Source organism: Dermatophagoides farinae, chromosome 3 (genome assembly GCF_024713945.1).
Source record: "Dermatophagoides farinae isolate YC_2012a chromosome 3, ASM2471394v1, whole genome shotgun sequence".
NCBI classification, from domain to species: domain Eukaryota; kingdom Metazoa; phylum Arthropoda; class Arachnida; order Sarcoptiformes; family Pyroglyphidae; genus Dermatophagoides; species Dermatophagoides farinae.
This window is the reverse complement of record NC_134679.1, coordinates 3912529-3932220: the sequence shown is the minus strand read 5'-3', so window position 1 is coordinate 3932220 and position 19692 is coordinate 3912529. Positions and strand designations below refer to the sequence as shown.

Genomic DNA, 19692 nt, shown 5'->3' with positions numbered 1-19692 from the left:
GAATGGTACAAAGATGATCATAAGAAATTATCTTCGACTGAATATAAAATTGTTATTTATGATACAATGTCATCGATTGTATTCAAACGTCTTAATTCAAATGATGATACCGGAACCTATACATGTAATGCCAGGAATGTTCATGGTACTGATTCGATTACAACAAAACTTGTCATACAAGGTTTGATTGCTATTTATTATAATCGTGATTTGCTTGACCAATAGGTGGCCCTTTTAATGCATAATTTGTTTTACCAAAAATTAATTTTTTCTGGTCATCTTCATTTTTTTCTACTTGAATTGATTATCATTTTGTTGTTGTTGTGTTGTGTTGTGAAATGTTTAAAAACATTCACAATGTTTAAATTGTTGCTGTTTTTCTGTATTTCATTCACGGTTATTTATGCTTCAAAAGGTTGGAGAATTTTTTTTTCTAATTTTACGTTTCTAATGTCAATCCCTTGTTTTTCCTTCAGATGCACCTCGAATTTCTAAATTGTTTTCAACAGAATTGAATCAATCTGAAGGATCAGTATTGAATATTCCATGTTCGGTTATCAGTGGTTCAACACCACTATCGTTCAAATGGTTTAAAAATGAACAAGAATTACTTAGACATAGAAATCCGGAATTATCATATCAGATTAAAACAGATAATTTTCTATCATTTTTAACCATTTCAAAATTGAAAGCTGCTGATTCGGGAAATTATTCTTGTATCGTAGGCAATCAGTTTGGAATCGATATTCAATGGACATTGCTTCAAGTGCAAGGTAGTTGTTTGTTTTTCCGTTTGTTTGTTTGTTTTTGATCATGTTTTCGGCCAAAACGCGGCGCTATCGATTCAGTTTTAAATCATTAATTTTTTTTATCTAAATTTACCATTGTTTGAGTGTTTTCACATAATGCTGTCTCTTTCTGTTCATCATAATAATCATAAAGCATTTTTCAAAATGTTTTGTCGGTTTAGTGGTCGTATCATTTTAAAATGGTGTATTCAAATCATCATTTTGTTAATATTCCACACGTTAATTATTAACGGAAATGGTAAGTTAAAATTAATTGAATTTACTTGACTTGAATTGATTTGTTTTCTCTGTTTTTTTTCTACCAGAATCACCATTACTTTTGAAACAATTTGCTCATTTAAGTTCGCTAAAAGGATCAGATATAGTGTTCACTTGTAATGTGGCCAAAAAGTCAACACATAAAGTGTTGTGTGATTTAAATGATAGTTGTAATTATTAATTCGTTTTTTTCGTTCGATCAATAAAGTCATATTTTGATACTCGAGATTAATTTGTTTAATAAATAATTGGGGGGCAAATTTATAAGTGATTGGACAATTATGGTCCATGCCACTATCCTCCCCAACAAATAGGTTTTATAAGCGAGGGGGAGGCCAATTTATAAGTGATTGTCCACTATCCACCCCCAGCACTGACTATTTTTTAAATTACTTTATGCGCAAGTGTAAATGTGTATATGAATAATTGGGGGGCAAATTTATAAGTGATCGGACAATTATGGTCCATACCACTATCCTCCCCAACAAATAGGTTTTATAAGCGAGGGGGAGGCAAATTTATAAGTGATTATGCGCAAACCACTATCCACCCCCAACACTGACTATTTTTTAAATTACTTTAAGCGCAAGTGTAAATGTGTATATAAATAATTGGGGGGCAAATTTATAAGTGATCGGACAATTATGGTCCATACCACTATCCTCCCCAACAAATAGGTTTTATAAGCGAGGGGGAGGCAAATTTATAAGTGATTATGCGCAAACCACTATCCACCCCCAACACTGACTATTTTTTATATTAACCCAGGCGGCCGCGATGGGATTTGAACCGACGTCGAATGTGTATATGCGTGTATATGTGTTAATGTGTGTAAATGGGGGAGGCAAATTTATAAATGATGGGGTAATTTTCCCCCAGACCATTATCCTCCCCCATAATATAGAACGTAATTATGGTCGTATATAACAATCATATTTTACGACATTACAGAAATACTTCGCTTAACGCTGCCCCGATTAGCGCTGTTTCGATATAACGCTGTGCAATTACATTACATTGCAATACATTGTTACATTGTATATGAAGAGTAAAAATGCATTATGTAAATTATGCAAAAATAACCCCGCTTTGCGCTGTTGTTTCGCTTTACGCTCAATATTTTTGGAACGTAACCCCGCGTTAAGCGGGGTATTACTGTATATTTGTATTATATCACTGTATATATGTAGCATTACTGGCTGCGCATGCTCCTGCCTATTTCTACTTTCCCCTATTTCGACCGAGAATGTCGGTGAGAGAGAACGAGCACGTTTTTCAGCCGAAAATTCCGAGTCAGGAACACTAACACACACAACTCGACAACAAATAAAAATCCGATTTTCACAAACGATCCCACGACATATTTATTATTAAATATTGTTCGTTTTGCATTCAATTGATTCTCACTACAACAATGGTTCATCATTATTATCAATTTGTAGAAACCATAAAGGTGATAGTCCAATTGTATCAGTAAAAAAGATGAATAGGTTTGTTAAATATTTATGTTTCAAATTAAATTGGTTATAATTTTTTTTCTGTTAGCTGTTCGCTATTTTTAGGCATTGGTAATCTTTTGGTTTGGTTTCCATTATTACGTTATTTTGCCTATTTTCAATCATACAACATTCTCTTATTGTAACATTGAAGAAATCTTTTCTAAACGTTTTGCGGTTCTGTCTCTGTGCATTTTTAGTTTATTGGTTAGTGTAATTGTTCATCATTAGTTTATAAAAAAAATTGTTTAAAAATTTTATCATTTTACAGAGGATTTTGTTTTTGTGGTTCGGTCGTTTTGGGTCCTCATCATCTCAAATTTCGTACGCTAAGCTAACATTCTAATGTTTGTTTTCAATTATGAACGGTGATGATATGTTTGCTACATTTTTTTCCACTGATGTGAAAAAATCAAGTCTTATATGGTGGTTTAGTCGCATTTATCTTTTCATTTCATTGTCCATAATACTCGATGCATACGAATCGGTTCGTATAAAGAAATCAATGACTTATCACAGTCAAATTCAACTCTAAAAAAATTTATAGAAGAATATCCAATGGAGAATTTTGATTCTGGATTCCATAATAACTCATTTGTTGACCAAATTCAAAACTATTTTCGAATCTGTTTTCGCTCATCGTCGAATGCTTCTTGACATATAAGAATTTAAATTTTACGACTAAAATAGTTATGATTTTATAACTCAACTTTTAATTAATATATTTAAATGAATAAAATATAAAATAGTGATTTAATTTACGAAAAATTATTTGATTCAATTATTATCATTTTTTGTCACATGTACAATATTCCATTGTTGTTGTTGGTGGTGTTGAAAATTATGATGCTGTAATTGTGGTGACATTATCATCATTGTGAATTCAATTTTTTCCAAACATCTTCCATTTTAGTTCGTTGATTAAAATTCATTGATTTATCACCGATAGAAACAAAACAAGCTGTAACTAATCGTACAAATGTCACAAATACTGGACGTTGACTAAATTGAAAAACATTAAAATCGATTCAGGAATCAACTATATAAGATTCAATATAATCGAATGCATCTTCCAATGAAAAATTTAACAATGTTTGCGATTCATCACGTGATAATGAAGGTGTTGTTGTTGTTGTTGTTGTCCGGTTAAATTCCACAAACGAACGTAATGGATTCGGTGTTGCATTTCTCATTATTGTACAATTTATTGTAGGTGGTGTTCGATTGATGTCCAATGAGATACTTTCGGTATTTGTGGTTCCATTTGGTTAATTGATAATGATATTATTATTGAATCGTTACTCGAATGAAAAAAAATATTGAAATTAAATAAAGGACAAGTTGTGGTGAATTGAAATGATATGAAAATCAAACTTACGTTTTTTATACTTCATTCATATATCATACCGAGAGAAAGAGAGAGAGAGAGAGAAAAAAAAACAACCGACCACAGACAGAGTATTAGTTTCAAGTTCAAATCATTCTTTCTCATATTCATCATTGCATCAATTTTTAAAATTATTATGATAGGTTTATACATGAAAAGTACTTGTATGGTGTGTATGAAAAAAACTAACCCAAAATGGTTAGTGCTAACCTTTGTGGGTTAGCATTGCAGGTTAGTACTAACCATTTTGGGTTAGTACTAACCCTACTTTTTTTTCTGTGATCATCATTGTTTGAATCAATTCATATTCATATTTGATGAAGAATGAGATTGAAAATTTTTATCAGACAAACATCTTGATGTTTTAAACCAATCATAATACATTCTATCTTCATTGAATTTTACATCATTTGTAATGATGATTTCTTCAGTTTTTGGATTATGTAATCCATAATTTGTAACTGAATTCGTATAACCAATAAACATTAATTTCTTTTTTTGATGTTTTGTCAAATTTCGAACGTTTTGATCTAGGTGATCTAAGTTGATGATGGTATGCTTCACACCCAAAGGTTTTTAAATGATTATAACATTTTTTTTACCATACAATTTTTAATATGGTGATTTACTATCATCTTTTATCCATGTATTGAATACATAAATAGATGTACACATAGCTTTAGCCCACAATTTATGAGAAGCAGATCCAAAGATTCGTGAATCTTTATTCGATCGAATTGTTGTATAATCTGAAATCACAATTTCATACTATTAGAATGGAGTATAAATTTAATATGAAAATCAAATAAAAACTTGATTTAGTTATAAACATAAACAAATTTCGCATGTTTAAAATTTTTTTTTCAATCCTAACCATTCATATATTACGTAACATTGAGTGCTCCAATTTACAGTAAAAGCTCCTTATTCGCGCTTCCTTCATTCGCGGTTTCACTATTCGCGGACTAAAAAAATGCGACCCAATTCCTATATTCGCGGCTAAAAATTTCTTTATTCGCGGATTTAATAAGTAAAATAAAAAATTGTGAGCGAGAAAACATTTCAAATCTAGTTTTAGACAATGCACCAGGTCATCCTCGCGAACTTGAAACTGCTCTGACTGCGGAAAATGACGAAGAATCTGTGCAAGTTCAATTTTTGACTGCAAACATAGCCGAAATCGATGAATTTGAAGCTTTGCGATTTCTTTATGAACATTGATCCGTCTATGGAACGAAGTCTTATTTTTAAGAGGCAAATTGATAATGCGACTGCTGCGTATCAGTCTGAATTGAAGGAGCTTTTAAAAACTGCCAAGCAAGAGAAAATTACAAAATTTTTCAAACCATTGCCTAAGCCTTAAGATAATTAATAAAAATGTTCAAAAACTTCAATTAAATTGATTTTTTATACACTTGTTTTTTTTATTTTGTCACCTAAGAACGTATCCCCTATAATCCCATATAAATTTCCATTCCTTATTCACGGTTTCTGTATTCGCGGCATATTTATGGAACATATACCCCGCGAATAAGGAGCTTTTACTGTATACAATTTTTAACAGCTTGTATAATATATTCTTGCAATTGAAAGTTTGTGTAAATTCATGACAATAGATGACACTAGAATAGATTGACTATTTCAACATTTTACGAAATGATTTTAAATTGAATGGCGTTGTTTGTGTGTTTACATTGGAAAGGTGTTGATGTATATATAAAAATTAAAAATCTTATCAATCTTTATATAAATATAAATAAATATATTGAAATGGTGATCGGATCATCATTCTCAATAGCTTTCATCTTTTGCCTTTGTTTACCGTTTTTTGTGCATAGTCAGAATAGTAATAAATTATCTATATATTCATTTAATTGATCAAAAAAATGTTTTCCTCTTATCAACCCAATAACAACAACAAACAAAACGAACAACAAGACGACAAAGAATCGACCATCAGCAATGCCGATTTACATGATGATCAAAAAACTGAACAAAAAATTCAACCATTAAAACTTGATGCTCAAGAATTCTACGATATCCATGAAGATGATCTTGTTGATTTTGAAACTTCTGAAGAATTCCTTCTACATTTTTCTCGTATCGGACAAGTGCAATTAGTGAAAAAATTATTAAGTCTTCGTAATGCTCATGAGATTGCTCTGAATATTGATTGTAAAGGTACAGTTAAAGCCAATTTTGGCTGGTCACCATTACATTTGGCCACATATTTCGGTCATTATGAAGTGGTAGAAATTCTATTGAAAAATGGTGCCGATGTTAACATACAAAATGAAGAAGGTGATACACCTTTGCATAAAGCAGCCTATACTGGCCGTGAAAATATTGTCATATTATTGCTTGCACATCAGGCAAACGTTTTCATTTCTAATGGTGATTCTCTTCGAGCATTCGAATTAGCTAAAACCGATTCAATACAGAAATTATTATCGGCAGCCGAAAAATTTGACATAAAACGTCGTGAAGAACGTTACCTTAGTGCAGCACGATCTGGACAAATTTCCGTCATAAAAGAATTGCTTGAAGATACAAACAATGGTATCAATATTAATTGTACTGATTCATCGGGCAATACTGCCCTACATTGTGCTGCTTATCGTGGACAGACCGAAGTAGTCATTTTTCTACTCAAAAATGGTATCGACACTGCGATCAAAAATAAACGCGGACAATTGGCTTCTAATGTGGCAGCGACAATTTCGCTAAAACAATTAATACAGGAAGCACATTTGTCAGTGATGACACCAAGAGTGGTTGCATCATTGAAAAATAAATCTGTTGCTCGTTTCGAAGGATGCCTTTTACGTAAAGCACGATTTTTTGGTTGGCGACCAGTATGGGTCATTCTCGAAAGGGGTGTGTTTTCGTATTTTCAAAATCGAGCTGATGCAGCTACCGGAGTCAGAAGAAAAGGTTATAAATATCTAGATAACGCCATTACCGAAGTCGTACATGATAATGTTGGCAATAATAATAGCAATAGTCCATCCATTTCGAGCTCAATATCCAGTAATCTTGATCATAAACATCAACAACAATCACCATCTCCACAGCCATTGTGTTTCATTATCATATTCGGTGATCGATCTCGAGCAATGTTAGGACTGCCGAAAAATCAGTCCGAACTTAATTTGCAAAAATGGATTAACGCCATCAATGATCATATTTATTTCAGCACGAATTTTATCAAACAAGTATGTTTTTTATATTTTATTTTTTTTGACTCAAATATTATTTTTTCTGAATAAATAACCACAGGGCACTCATATGGGCGATGATTCGGATGATGAAGAGGAGGCTGCCAAACAATTATTATCACCAATGGCCATACAGGATATGATAGTGACAGCGAATGCACATCAAAAAATTCTTGAACGACATATCAATGCATTACAGCAATTATTGAATGATGAGACCCTATTCTTTTCTCGTATGTTTTGAATGTATTTTTTTATTATTATTTTTATATTTAAATGATAAATATTGATGACAAAATATTGATTTTTTTCCTATTCATTTTCGAAAATATAGCTGAAAGAAATCGTGATGACCAATTTTCCAATGATAGTTTTCATTCAGTGCAATCAATAGATTCAATTTCTCGTTCTACAATACCTTCAATTAAATTTCATTTAAATTTGATTTTGGAATCATCAAAAAATGCCAACTCATCATTGACACAATGTTTAGTATTGATATCTCATCAGAATCAGGTTCGTAATTTATTATTTTTTTCTATCTAAAATTAATAAATTTTATGCTTACAAAATACTGATGTAGTCACGACAAACATTGATACAACAAGAACAGGAAAAGGTTCGTGCATTGGAAGAAGCTTTACAATTATTAGCCCATGAACATCATGATCTAGAACGATCAGTTACACGTTCCATTCTTAATTCTACTGCCAGACAGCAACATTCTATCTCAACATCAATGCCGACCGATGTTGCTCAAAATAATTCGATTATAGCTGATCAATCTATACATAATTCTAATCTAATATCATTGAATCAGAGTCTTGTACGATCATTTGCATGTCTATCGCAAACATCAATGGCGACCGATATGGATGAATTTTATGATGCTTTCGATGATGCGTTTGATGATGAAGATGATCATCATCAACATTCCAATTCAAATCCACAACATCCAGATCAAATTGTTCATTGTGATTCGTCATCAACTAATAACAATAACAAAAATAGTGATGATCGAATAATCATAATGGATAGTATTGATAATAAAAATGAACCATTAAATCAATTGAAAACATTGACAACATTTCATACTGCAAATGATAATAGTGAACAACTGAATGATCTTACAATCAACGATTCGATATCGACATTATCACCCGATGATGATGATGGTGACGCAGACAAAACTATTGCTTCGGATGATTTACCATTAAATTCAATGAGGTGGGCATAATTTTTTTTTACTATGAAAATCAAATTGTTCACGGAAAATTTAACGAATTATATTTTAGTGAATTCATAGTTACAAAAAAAATGTTTTTCCTCCTTTTTTTACGACAATGTTATCGTGCGTCTGCAACCATGATAAACATAAATGATGAAAAAAGTGGGTTGTAATACATTTTTTCTAGTTAGTCGAACACGAGGAAAAATTATCAAATACTTGCTGGCTGGCTGGTTTTTTCATCTGTTTATACTATTTGAAATTCTAGAGCCTATTATTATCACCGTTATCACGGTTATTAGTATTTTTTTTATTCGGTAAATTTATGATGAGACAAATTCAATTCTTTGTCATGTTTTGTTATTGCTGTTCGATTCTGTATTGAATGCCAATAAGTAATGATATTGGAATACAATGCTAATAATATATGCATGCATGCAGCAACCGATGATTTTATTTTCATTCAAAATTCAATTCGTGTCCGTGTTTGTGAATTTATAGAATCTAGCTTGTGAAAGAAAAGGAATAAAAAATAATTGCAATACATTCACATGGAGAGATTTTGTGATGGAAATTCAAACGTTGGAACGAAATCATACATTTTTGCTTTCCTGTTTCTCTCTGCTTTTTTTCGTTCGGGCGTTCTAGAAATTGAAATCTAATTTACTTATTTATTACAAAGATGGTTAGGAGGGATTCACAGGCTGTCTCAATCGAGCAAAGAATTGTACAATTGCAAATAAAAAAAAACGAGAATATGAAAAAAAATTCAATTTCAAATTTACCATTCAATCAGCCCCATCAACCATCCATTCATTTATTCATGTAGTAAATCGAATAATAATCTATGCCAGTGTTCTCCAAACATTTTTGTTTGCTTGTGTGGACCAATCGATAGGTACTGTAACATTTTTTAACGGACAGTTTCTTCCATTTTCTATTGATGCTTAAACTAATCCCAAGTTAGATGGCTGGACCGAAAAAGATAACTAGAGACAATTGGACTTTTTTTTAATTTGCCATTTACTCCTTTTTTTCTTATTCGTTTTTATAGTGTTATATATGATAATGGAAACAATCAATTGGTCTTGACGTTGTTTTGTTCGATAATAATTGCCAACACAAACTATGGAGTGTATTAAAAAAAAAAGACAATCCGAAAAATTTCGTTATTTTTTTATTATTATTATTTTTGTTTCTAATTTAAAAATCACATGAATGTAATGTTTTCTTTTTTTTGTTCTTTTTTATCCTTATCCAAAATTGAATGAATGAATGAATGAATGATGACAGAAAAAACAATCGAATCGAATTTCAATTTTGTTTGTTTCAATATTGATTAAACCATATGTGTGTATGCTTTACTATGTCAAATGTATATATAAATTGATTGAATTTGATTCTCAATGTCAAAGGAAAAGAAGAAAATTGTGTTTGTTATTCAAATTTTCAATTGGAATGAAATTTGTTTTAGAATATTTGTCAGATAATATAATTGCCGGTAAACAAACATTAAATAATAATAATAATTTATTATCACATAGTTAAATATTAATGTTGACATTTTCACAATTGTTTTTTCGAAAATTGGCATTTTTTATTTTGAATTCGTTTGGTTTTGCTCATATGATTTGTTCCATACATGTCATGTTTGTCAATGCACATTCTATGCTCTTCATTAACATTATAATATCAGATAAATAAACTATCTCTAGGAGTTCCAGTTCACTGGACCTCAATCTATTTTTTTTTTATTCAAATCCTATGATTTGTAACCCTGGAGATTTTTTTTCTACTTTATTATCCCGATTCATTCCATCTAATGATGATAATAATAACAATAATAAAAGTCTGGTATGGAATCTCTACCCTATGATCTGATTCTAAAAGATCATTTCTATCGAATTCTATGATTCTCATTTGGTTTTCCAATAATCTTCGGATATGGTTCAGTTGTCATAATTTTATTCTGTTTTTATTTTCTTGTTTGTTCTTTTCATCATCTTAAATGATTGCAAAAACTAATGGTATAAGTCTATTTTATTTTATGCTTAACGTTTGATTTTACTGTCCGGCACCGTATATATACGACAGATTTTTGTAATTCTTATTTTTTTTTTCGCCGTTGATCATAACACATTTATTCCATGAATGTGTGTCTTGTCGTGTTTGTATGTGAATGGTGGTGAATGTTAATGAGCCAAATAAACGTGAACCATTTTATTGTTATATATGTAGAAAAGCCCAAAAAAAAGAAGAAGATTCGATTTTTTATGGTTGAAAGAATATTCTATTTCGATCATAGCATCAGAATAATGATGATAAGCAATGTATTAATAGTTGTTTGCCTTTATATATATTCGAAACAGAAATTTGGACAGAGGATTTAATGCTTTCCATTCACTATAGTGACGTATTGACTGTGTGTGACTATGTTTATGTATAAACGGAAATGTTTTTTTTTTTATTTCAAGTAATATAATGAATATAAGAGTCTTATCATCATTATAATAATAATGATAATGACTGTAGTGAGATGATCAGAATGTTGTTGCTTTCATCACTTTTTTTACGAGATTTTTATTTATACGGATGGCTGTTTATGTTTGTTTGTTTGTTTTTTTTTTATTATCATATAAAACTGAAAAGAAAAATTTTTGGTGGTTCTTACTTGTTTTTCATAATCTATTCTTCTGGTTAATTTTGTTTCATTTTGTTGTTTTGTTTTTTCTTATTTCTGTGTTTATTTATTTATTTTTTTTTTTGAGAATTATTTTCATTGTTTCTTTTTATTTCCGTCTGTAGATCCATTTGTCAAATTGTTGATGTATGTTCCATATTCAATGTTGTCGTCGTTGATGTTTTTTTTTCTATTTTCATGTTGAATGATTCACTGTAATTCATCATTCAATCTTGTTTTGTTGCTTATTTTTTTACTTATTTTTTTACAACGACCAAAGAAAACGAAGAAAACATTTGTTTTTCAGTTTTCTTGTTGTTTATTTGACCGAATTTTTCTTCTGTTTGCTTCCGGAATTTGTTGTTTGAAAATTTATGCTCAATTTTTTTTTGTTGCCATAGAATGGTTCCTGTGATTAACATTTGTTTTTTATGTATTAGTTAATGATGATCATTATTATGATTACTGAAATTTTGTATATCTACCATGATGTTTTTTCTTTGTTTCGGGTATCAAATCTGATTGATTTTTTTTCCTTCACTCTTTTATGGAAAATTTTTTTTGCCTTTTTTTACCAGAGAGACCTTTTTTTAGTCTTGTCTGATTAGCAGATCTATTTATTTGTTTTTTTTTTGTGTTTTGTTTTCGTTTTCATTGTTATCGCAACAAACATATAAATAACAAAGAAAATAAATAAAGAAAACGGATCCAATTTAGAAGCCACATTAAACTATAGTTTTTTTGTCCTCTTTTTCTTTATTTATTTGTTTGATGGAAAAAAATTAGGCACCCACAAATATAAACATATAACCCGATAAAATTAGTGCGAAAAAAATCGAATTCATTTTGATGTCTGTATTTGTATATATATATATATATATGTGTGTGTGTATGCTTGTATGGGCATGAAGGATTCATTTTTTTCCAACTATAACTATGGCGCCATTATTTGGCCAACTTGATTCTATGGTTTTTTATTCATTTCGTATCTAATATTTAACGCGCACGCGGCAATAGGTCATCACCAAAGAAAGAAAGAGAGAGAGAGAGAGCTAAATGTTGTCCGCTGTTGTTTTGGAACTTCAATTTCGATTCAATGTTTTTATTCTCCTCATTGAACATAGCCACATGTGTTGGTTATATATTGTAATCTTGTACGTCGTTCCAAAAGGCCACTACCAACTAGCAACTGTTTTGGATATAGAATATTCTTTATGGGCCTATGCTTACTTGTTTATATATGTGTGTGTGTTTGTGACAATACCACACGTTGCCAACACAAACATTCATTTATCCATTTTCCTACAAAGCAGTTGCATTTGGTTTTCTTGTCATTTTTTTCTGTTGTTCTTCTTCGTTACTTTGTTGTTGTGTTTCAGGAACTACACGCGATGAAATGAAAAAAAAATCCTTGGACTAGAATATATCTATGTTTCAGTCTGCCAAATTGAATCGAATCACGCGGCTCCATAAACGCTATAAAATACACATTCTAGATCAGTAGTGTGTCTGTATGACAACAGAATTCATCTACACAGCGATACAGCAGCAGCAAAATAAAAAGTATAGAACGCAAAGGGAAAAAAGAGCAGTAACTGAATTTGGTTCCAGTTTTTTTCACATTTATTTATATTCTATGTATGTGTGTTATTATTTTGCGCTGGATTTTAGCGTCTGTGTCGGTATTATTCAATGCAAAACATAGTTATATTGAGAATATTATTGTTGTCATCATCAGATTTTTGTTTTCATTCATTCAATATTTGGTCATTCATGATATTCATCATTCGTCGAACATTTTTAACCATCGTTTTTTTTCTGACAAAACAAAATACTTTCAGCAAGTTTATTATCTAAATATCATTGTCATATAGTATATTATTTTGATCAAGGATAAAATAGCCATCAATTGAAAACCTACAATTTCTTCAATCTGATCAATTTGAATCATCATTTTTAGTGGATTTATTTTTTTCCTCGTTTCATCTTCATTCGATCACGACGACCTCACCAAAGTCTATTGCCGAGCCATTTTTTCTTTTATTATTTTTTTTTGCTGTCGTATATAAATATATTCGAGCTTCAACGTTTAAGTTTACTTTTGATTCTCTCTTCATTTGGTTTTTTTTTATTTCATTGGATCATTCCCGTGTGTATAGTTTTGTCAGAAATTGAAGTCATCATTTTATTTTATATGTGTGTATGTGACATTTATGATCGATTTCTTGGATAGCCATATATTTACGACCTGTCTTTAGAAAAAGGCGTATAAACTCTTTTATCGATTTTGACCAAAATTATCATCAGTCCAATACTTTGAAAATGATGAATTTTTTTTTTGCTTTGTAATTTTTGATCTTTGAACTTGACATTTTACATGAAGATTTTTTTCCTAGATCTCTTGTGGTAATATCGATTATTTAATGTTTGTCGATGGACTTGTAAATTTATCCCTTGTTTATATATTTGAATTGATGATACAAAGAAAGATATATAATTATCATCAAATAAGCTAAAAATAATCGATGAAGAAACAATTTGACATCAACAACAACAACAACAGCATTGACGAATGTAAAGATTTCATTTTCATGTGGATGATCCTGTTGTTGTGAAGAATGTGTTCACAATTCGGCCATTTACAATTCGTATAAAAAAACAAAATGATTGATTGAATTGAAACTATAAAACTTTGAACTTTTTTTTTTATCGTTTGTTTCAATATTTTTTGTTGCTTCACTAAGTGTGTGATAAATTATATCGAACGAAACGACTTACATCTGAAATACATATTGTATTCACCAAATGTGCCATTCTTTAAAACATAATTTTTCATATATTCGGGAAGCAAAAAAAAAATAAATTATCGGAGAAAAACGCTAATTAATATACATCAGCGTTTGTGTGTGTTTTTATAGATTGTTGCTCGGATTTTTTTTTTAGAATCCAAATCCATCGTTATTCTTTCTCCATTCAAGTAAATAATATCATATCATAATCAATTCATTGACGACGACTAAAAACGAACCAAAAAAAAACCATCCCGGGCACGATTATAGTACCCGGCCATCCATAAAAAATCATTCAAAACGACGCATACGTTGATACATTTGACCGCCACCCTATTAACACCATCATTGATCATCATATTTATTCTATTCATCGTACTAGTGTTGATTGCGATCGAAACGACAAATTCGATTGCAGCGAAAAAAGCTGCAGCTGCCGCCGCAAGGCGACGGCGACAAAATCGTCACAATAGTTATAGTAGTAGTGACGGACCAGATCCGGTCTGATTATTATCATTATTATTATTCATTCTTCTAATAATAGCGTCAGACCACAAATATAAAATATCAGACAGTTACTCAAGTAATCACAGCAACACGCTTACGATTGATTACGAATAATATCGATTCTATTTTCAACAAGTCTGACACTCAATCTAAATCGTAAAAGAAGAAGAACTTTAAGTCTTAAATGTTATTGAACGAACCATATCACATTGTACATGACAATAATATCAAATTATTATCGAACAAAAAAAGAAAAAGAGATGAAATATATATATTAATACATTAAAAAAAATCAAATTTCTTCATAATTTTTTTGTGTTTTACAATTGGAAACATTATCAACAATTGTCGTTGTTAACGAATCCAATCTTCTTCTGATTCAATCAATCAAAATCATTATCATCATTTCATGTTCTGATGACTATCAAATCTATAACAACAAAATTATGGAGAAATCTAGCCTTATTTTACACACCCTTAATAATAATAATAATAATAATAATACACCCAAAATGGATAGCAACAATGTTGAACAACACAGTGATTTATTGTTCTCAATGGAAAATTGTAACAAAAATCACCATGATAATGGTCATCATCATCAAGATGGTGACCATGTTGGTGCTTTAGCTAAATTTAACCACAATAGGTTTGTCATTTATCGTCTAATGTTATGAATTTTTTCTTCAATTCACTTTCAAAAATATTGATTAATTTTTCTAAATTATTATTATTATTTTTAATAACTATATTTTTGCTGATTTGTTTCTTTTTTTTTCGAAATAGCCAACATAGAGATCGTTTACCAGCACCGATGGTGCCTAGAGATGAAATTGGCCTTTGGAGTATTCTAAAGCATTGTATTGGAAAAGAATTGTCGAAAATAACATTCCCAGTGATATTCAATGAGCCTCTTAGTTTCTTACAACGTATGACAGAATTATTCCATTATACACATTATCTTAACATAGCCGATCAATGTGATGATATTGTCGAACGTATGGAGGTATGTTATGTTTTTGTTGTTGTTGTTGTTGTTGTTGCTCTAATGAATTGAATTGAATTGAATGATGCGATCTTAATCTTCAAAAAGAATAATTAATTATTATTATTCTGTCTTATTATGTTTTTTTAATTTGCTTTTTTCTTCTCATCATTTTCATTATATATTGTCATTCAATTAATTATCTTATTTATTTATTTGTATATATACATCTTTAGAACATCTGTGCATATATCGTTTCAGCTTATTCATCAAATTGGCTTCGACTAAATAAGCCTTTCAATCCATTATTGGGTGAAACGTTTGAATATGAAATAAAAACATCACAAACAAAAATTGTTTGTGAACAAGTTTCACATCATCCTCCAATCAGTGCCTGGCATGCTGAATCACCACATTTTATTCTTCGTGGAACTAGTGCACCAAAATTACGATTCTGGGGCAAATCGATTGAAGTGAAACCCGAAGGAACGGCAACACTGGAACTCAAATCCTGTGGTGAAATTTACACCTGGAAATCGGTCAATTGTTGTGTACATAATATTATTGTCGGAAAAATTTGGTTCGAACAGGTGCGTTTGATAGAATTCATGTTTATATTTATGATGATGATGAATCAAATTGTGGAACGGCAATGATTTTAGATTTCATCGTAAATTGATTTTTTTTGTTAATGTAATCCACATGAACAAATTCTTGTACGATTTTAATAATTCAATTCCAAAATCTTTGGGAATACTTTTTTTTTCTTTTCTTTTATTATATAATAGTATGGTACAGTAGAAGTTGCGAATCACATGAATCAATTCAAATTGCTCATCAATTTCAAACCGGCCGGTTGGTTTGGTTATGATCTAAATCGTTTGGATGGCTATATACAGAATGTAAAAAAAGAGAAGCTACGTTTTGTATATGGAAAATGGAATGATTATCTTAAATCTGCCAGCATTGAAGATTATGACGAATATCTGAAAGCTAATAATAATAAATTTCGTGCACCCGATAAGCCGATTGATATCGGTGCGAGTGATGGTAGCGGTCAAAATGATCATCATTCATTTAATCGTAGTAAAATGATGTCAAAATTGAATTCATTGACCAAACAGTTGACAGGATCGTTAGATCTTGGTGTAGCGATCGGTGGCAGTAGCAATGATCAACAGCAACAACAAACGGATGATAATAATCTTCCACCAGAAGCTATCGAAGGTGATATGCCTAAAAGTGATTCATCACATTCATTAGATATAAATAATTCTCGAATATTATGGAAAGCTGAACCAAGACCTGAACATTCGTCGCAATATTACAATTTCAATTGGTTTACATTCGGTCTAAATGAATTGCCTGGAGATAATAATGAACGGCAAGAATTATTAAAACGATTACCGCCCACTGATTCTCGTTTAAGACCTGATATAAGAAAATTAGAAGAAGGAGATCTTGGTAATGTATTTTTCTTGAATCAATATTATAGATAAAAATATATATAGATTTGGACATAAATTTTTACACAAAATTTGGTTGTTTTTGTTACTCCATTGCTTGGAGCCAACAAAAACAAAAAAAAGAAATATAAATGGATTCATCATCAACAACATTAATGATAAACTAAATGATGGCTAAACAATGATACATTCATGTAGCTAATAGATTCCACATGATACAAATGTAAAAAAAAATTTTGCTGTCGAAAATGATATTCGAAAAAAAAGAAGAATGAAAGAATTCTGAAAACTATACTTTCTATCATCAACATTATCATTAATAATAATAATATTTCTCTTTTTTTTTTGTTCGTCAAAAATTAAATCATGACATAACAGATGCAGCAGCTGCAGAAAAGAATCGATTGGAGGAAAAACAACGTGAAGCACGGCGATTACGGAAAAAGGGCAAAATGAAAGAATTTCAGCCTTTGTAAGTTTTTTTTGTTGTTGTTGTTGTTTGATTGCTATTTGTTCTTTTTTTTTCTTTACTATTCGTTTGTATATTTGTTTTTTGTTCTGTGTGTGTATTTTTCTGGTTGGTGAAATTCGAGATTTGAAAACATAACTACTGCTGCTGCTGTAGAGAGAATTGAAACAACATTTCACTCACGCAATTGTTCAGAATTTTTTTTTCGTTAATTTCTTTTTTACGTTTTGTTTTTGATAACTTTACTTTTCGAAATTTTTTTTGTTTCCACTTTTTTCATTTCATTTTGTTTGTTTATTCATGTTACTACCGTATTCAATTATACTAATTGCTTTTTTTCTCCATTTACAACTACTCAACTCAACTGAAAAATAATCAAAAAATAAAAATAACTGCCCATATAACTGACGAACTGTTGACAATCGAACAAACCAAACTTTATTTCATCGTTGGCATGTTATTCTATCATGATAATGATGGTACCCGTATTCAAACTTGATAATTGTTATGAAAATTATGTCAATGTCATAAAGGTGGTTTCGGCCTGAATTTAACCAATATACTGGACAAGAGGATTGGGTGTTTAAACAGGAATATTGGACCAAACGTGATTGGTCTAGATGTCCCGATATATTCTAAATATACAAAAAATGATTCTGATTTCGTTTTGTTTTTTTTTATCAAATAGAAAAAGGCTATAAAGGTATGTTCATGAAAAAGAGTATTTTATTCTATCTGTTTGAAATGAAGCCTTTTTGCTAAATTAAATACTGTTTTATAGGGAAAGCAATTTGAATATGTTTCATTCATTCAATTCATTAATCATGCTAAATGAATAAAAGGTTCACCAAAGAAAAAACAACAAAAAATATGGTTAGGGCGAATATATATTACATTAATCATTATCATGAATAGTAATTGAAAATTTGATTCTTGATCTCAAATTACCAAAAAAAAAAAAAATTATATGAATGTAGGTTTTCGAGCGTCACACCCTTTGATTTTATTTTAATTTTTCCACTACTCTATCTTTATATTTATGTTTTTTTTTGGTTCACTTATTGATTAAATCTCTTGGATACATTTTTTTTATCAAAATACTATAGAATTTCTAATTATAAAATAACTAATAATTATATATTATTCTTTTTTTTTATACCTAACAGCGTCTTTGTTCCAGCTCCTGGCCATATCTATATAATAATTAAGAAGGAATTTGTTTTACCATCTGTCCGCACTACCACATTATCAGAAAATGTGATGGCATTCAAAAATAAAAATTCCTTGAATTGTTGAAAAATATTATCAATCGGAACAAGAAGATTGCAGCCACAAAAAATTCAAATTCATCTTGACAAATGCTCAACTATTTTTCATTCAGTCTTAAACATTCTTATTATTATTCAATATAATAAATGAAATAAATTTTTATTATATACCATATAAATCAACAAAATAAATAGAAAAAGAAGAGGTGTTTTGAGATGATGATGATGATGATGATAGTGTGATTACAACACATGACATATAAACACATTTCGGATATGTGCAAGTGTACGAGTGTGGAAAATGTATCAAGTTGTAATGCAAAAAAGAAATACCCGATGAACATGAAGAATCTCAATTCAAATCTATTGGAATTTGGGCTTTTCGCTTGGCTGAATTCAAGTATATGTGATGTTGTTGTTGTTGTTGAACACTTCAACCAAATATACGACCTGCGAAAAAAACTTTTTCTTACAAGCCGTTTCAAAATAATATACAAGACAAGAAACTGACGTCCGATCGAAAAGAATAAAAAAAGACCGTATAAATCGAATCATTCTATCAATCAATAAAATCGATACATACAACGAAATCGAGCAGCTTTTCTATAACATCCTATTGTATATACATGAATCTAGAAGTTGATGATGATAACATAGCCACTTCTGTTTCATGAAAAAAAAAAGAAATTCGACTTTTACCATGTAAATGTGAAGGATAAGAAATAATCGAATTCTACTCAAGTGGCAAGATCGAAAAATAAAATTATTCATGTCGAATTGCAGAGAAAAAAAAACTTTTCCAAATGATGATGTAGTATTTGATCGTGGCATTGATGGCCCACTTACGATTCTTCATGATGATGATTTTTTATGATAACTGGGTGTGAACATATAGAAATTGTGGAAGAATCGTTGACCAATTATCATCATGATGTTGATTTGGTCTTGATCATCATTTATTATTGAATTTTCTTATTCTTGACTATATTCGATTGATCGGTTTGTCTATTATGGTTGTGGATGAAAAAAGAATAACAATTAGAAAATCGATTCAAGCTTTTTCTGGATTTTTCCGATTATACATTCTACAAAGCAAAACATCAGCCTATTGAGAATAATAAAAACAAAATTC

The 19692-nt window shown here is 30.2% G+C and overlaps 2 protein-coding genes and 1 long non-coding RNA gene across 3 annotated transcripts; 2 read left to right on the top strand and 1 right to left on the bottom strand.

Moving 5' to 3' along the window:
- The first annotated feature begins 51 nt into the window (after nt 1–51).
- LOC124492803 (pro-neuregulin-1, membrane-bound isoform-like) lies at nt 52–2498 on the top strand. Its single transcript, XM_075729021.1, has 3 exons — nt 52–415; nt 477–773; nt 1115–2498. Exons 1-3 carry the CDS (start codon nt 238–240, stop codon nt 1246–1248), a joined length of 609 nt encoding a protein of 202 aa, XP_075585136.1. The 5' UTR covers nt 52–237; the 3' UTR covers nt 1249–2498.
- A 755-nt stretch (nt 2499–3253) lies between these two features.
- On the bottom strand, nt 3254–5495 carry LOC124495034 (uncharacterized). The gene is made up of 2 exons (XR_006959250.2): nt 3942–5495; nt 3254–3864 (listed from the first exon to the last, which is right to left on the bottom strand). It is a non-coding gene; the product is annotated as an uncharacterized LOC124495034 (long non-coding RNA).
- Nucleotides 5496–5596: 101 nt separating this feature from the next.
- LOC124495030 (oxysterol-binding protein-related protein 1) lies at nt 5597–18760 on the top strand. Its single transcript, XM_047058342.2, has 10 exons — nt 5597–7165; nt 7230–7401; nt 7503–7684; nt 7752–8395; nt 15159–15378; nt 15594–15947; nt 16146–16821; nt 17202–17295; nt 17826–17995; nt 18459–18760. The coding sequence occupies exons 1-9, from the start codon at nt 5837–5839 to the stop codon at nt 17929–17931; spliced, it is 3777 nt and encodes a 1258-aa protein (XP_046914298.1). The 5' UTR covers nt 5597–5836; the 3' UTR covers nt 17932–17995; nt 18459–18760.
- The last annotated feature ends 932 nt before the right edge of the window (nt 18761–19692 follow it).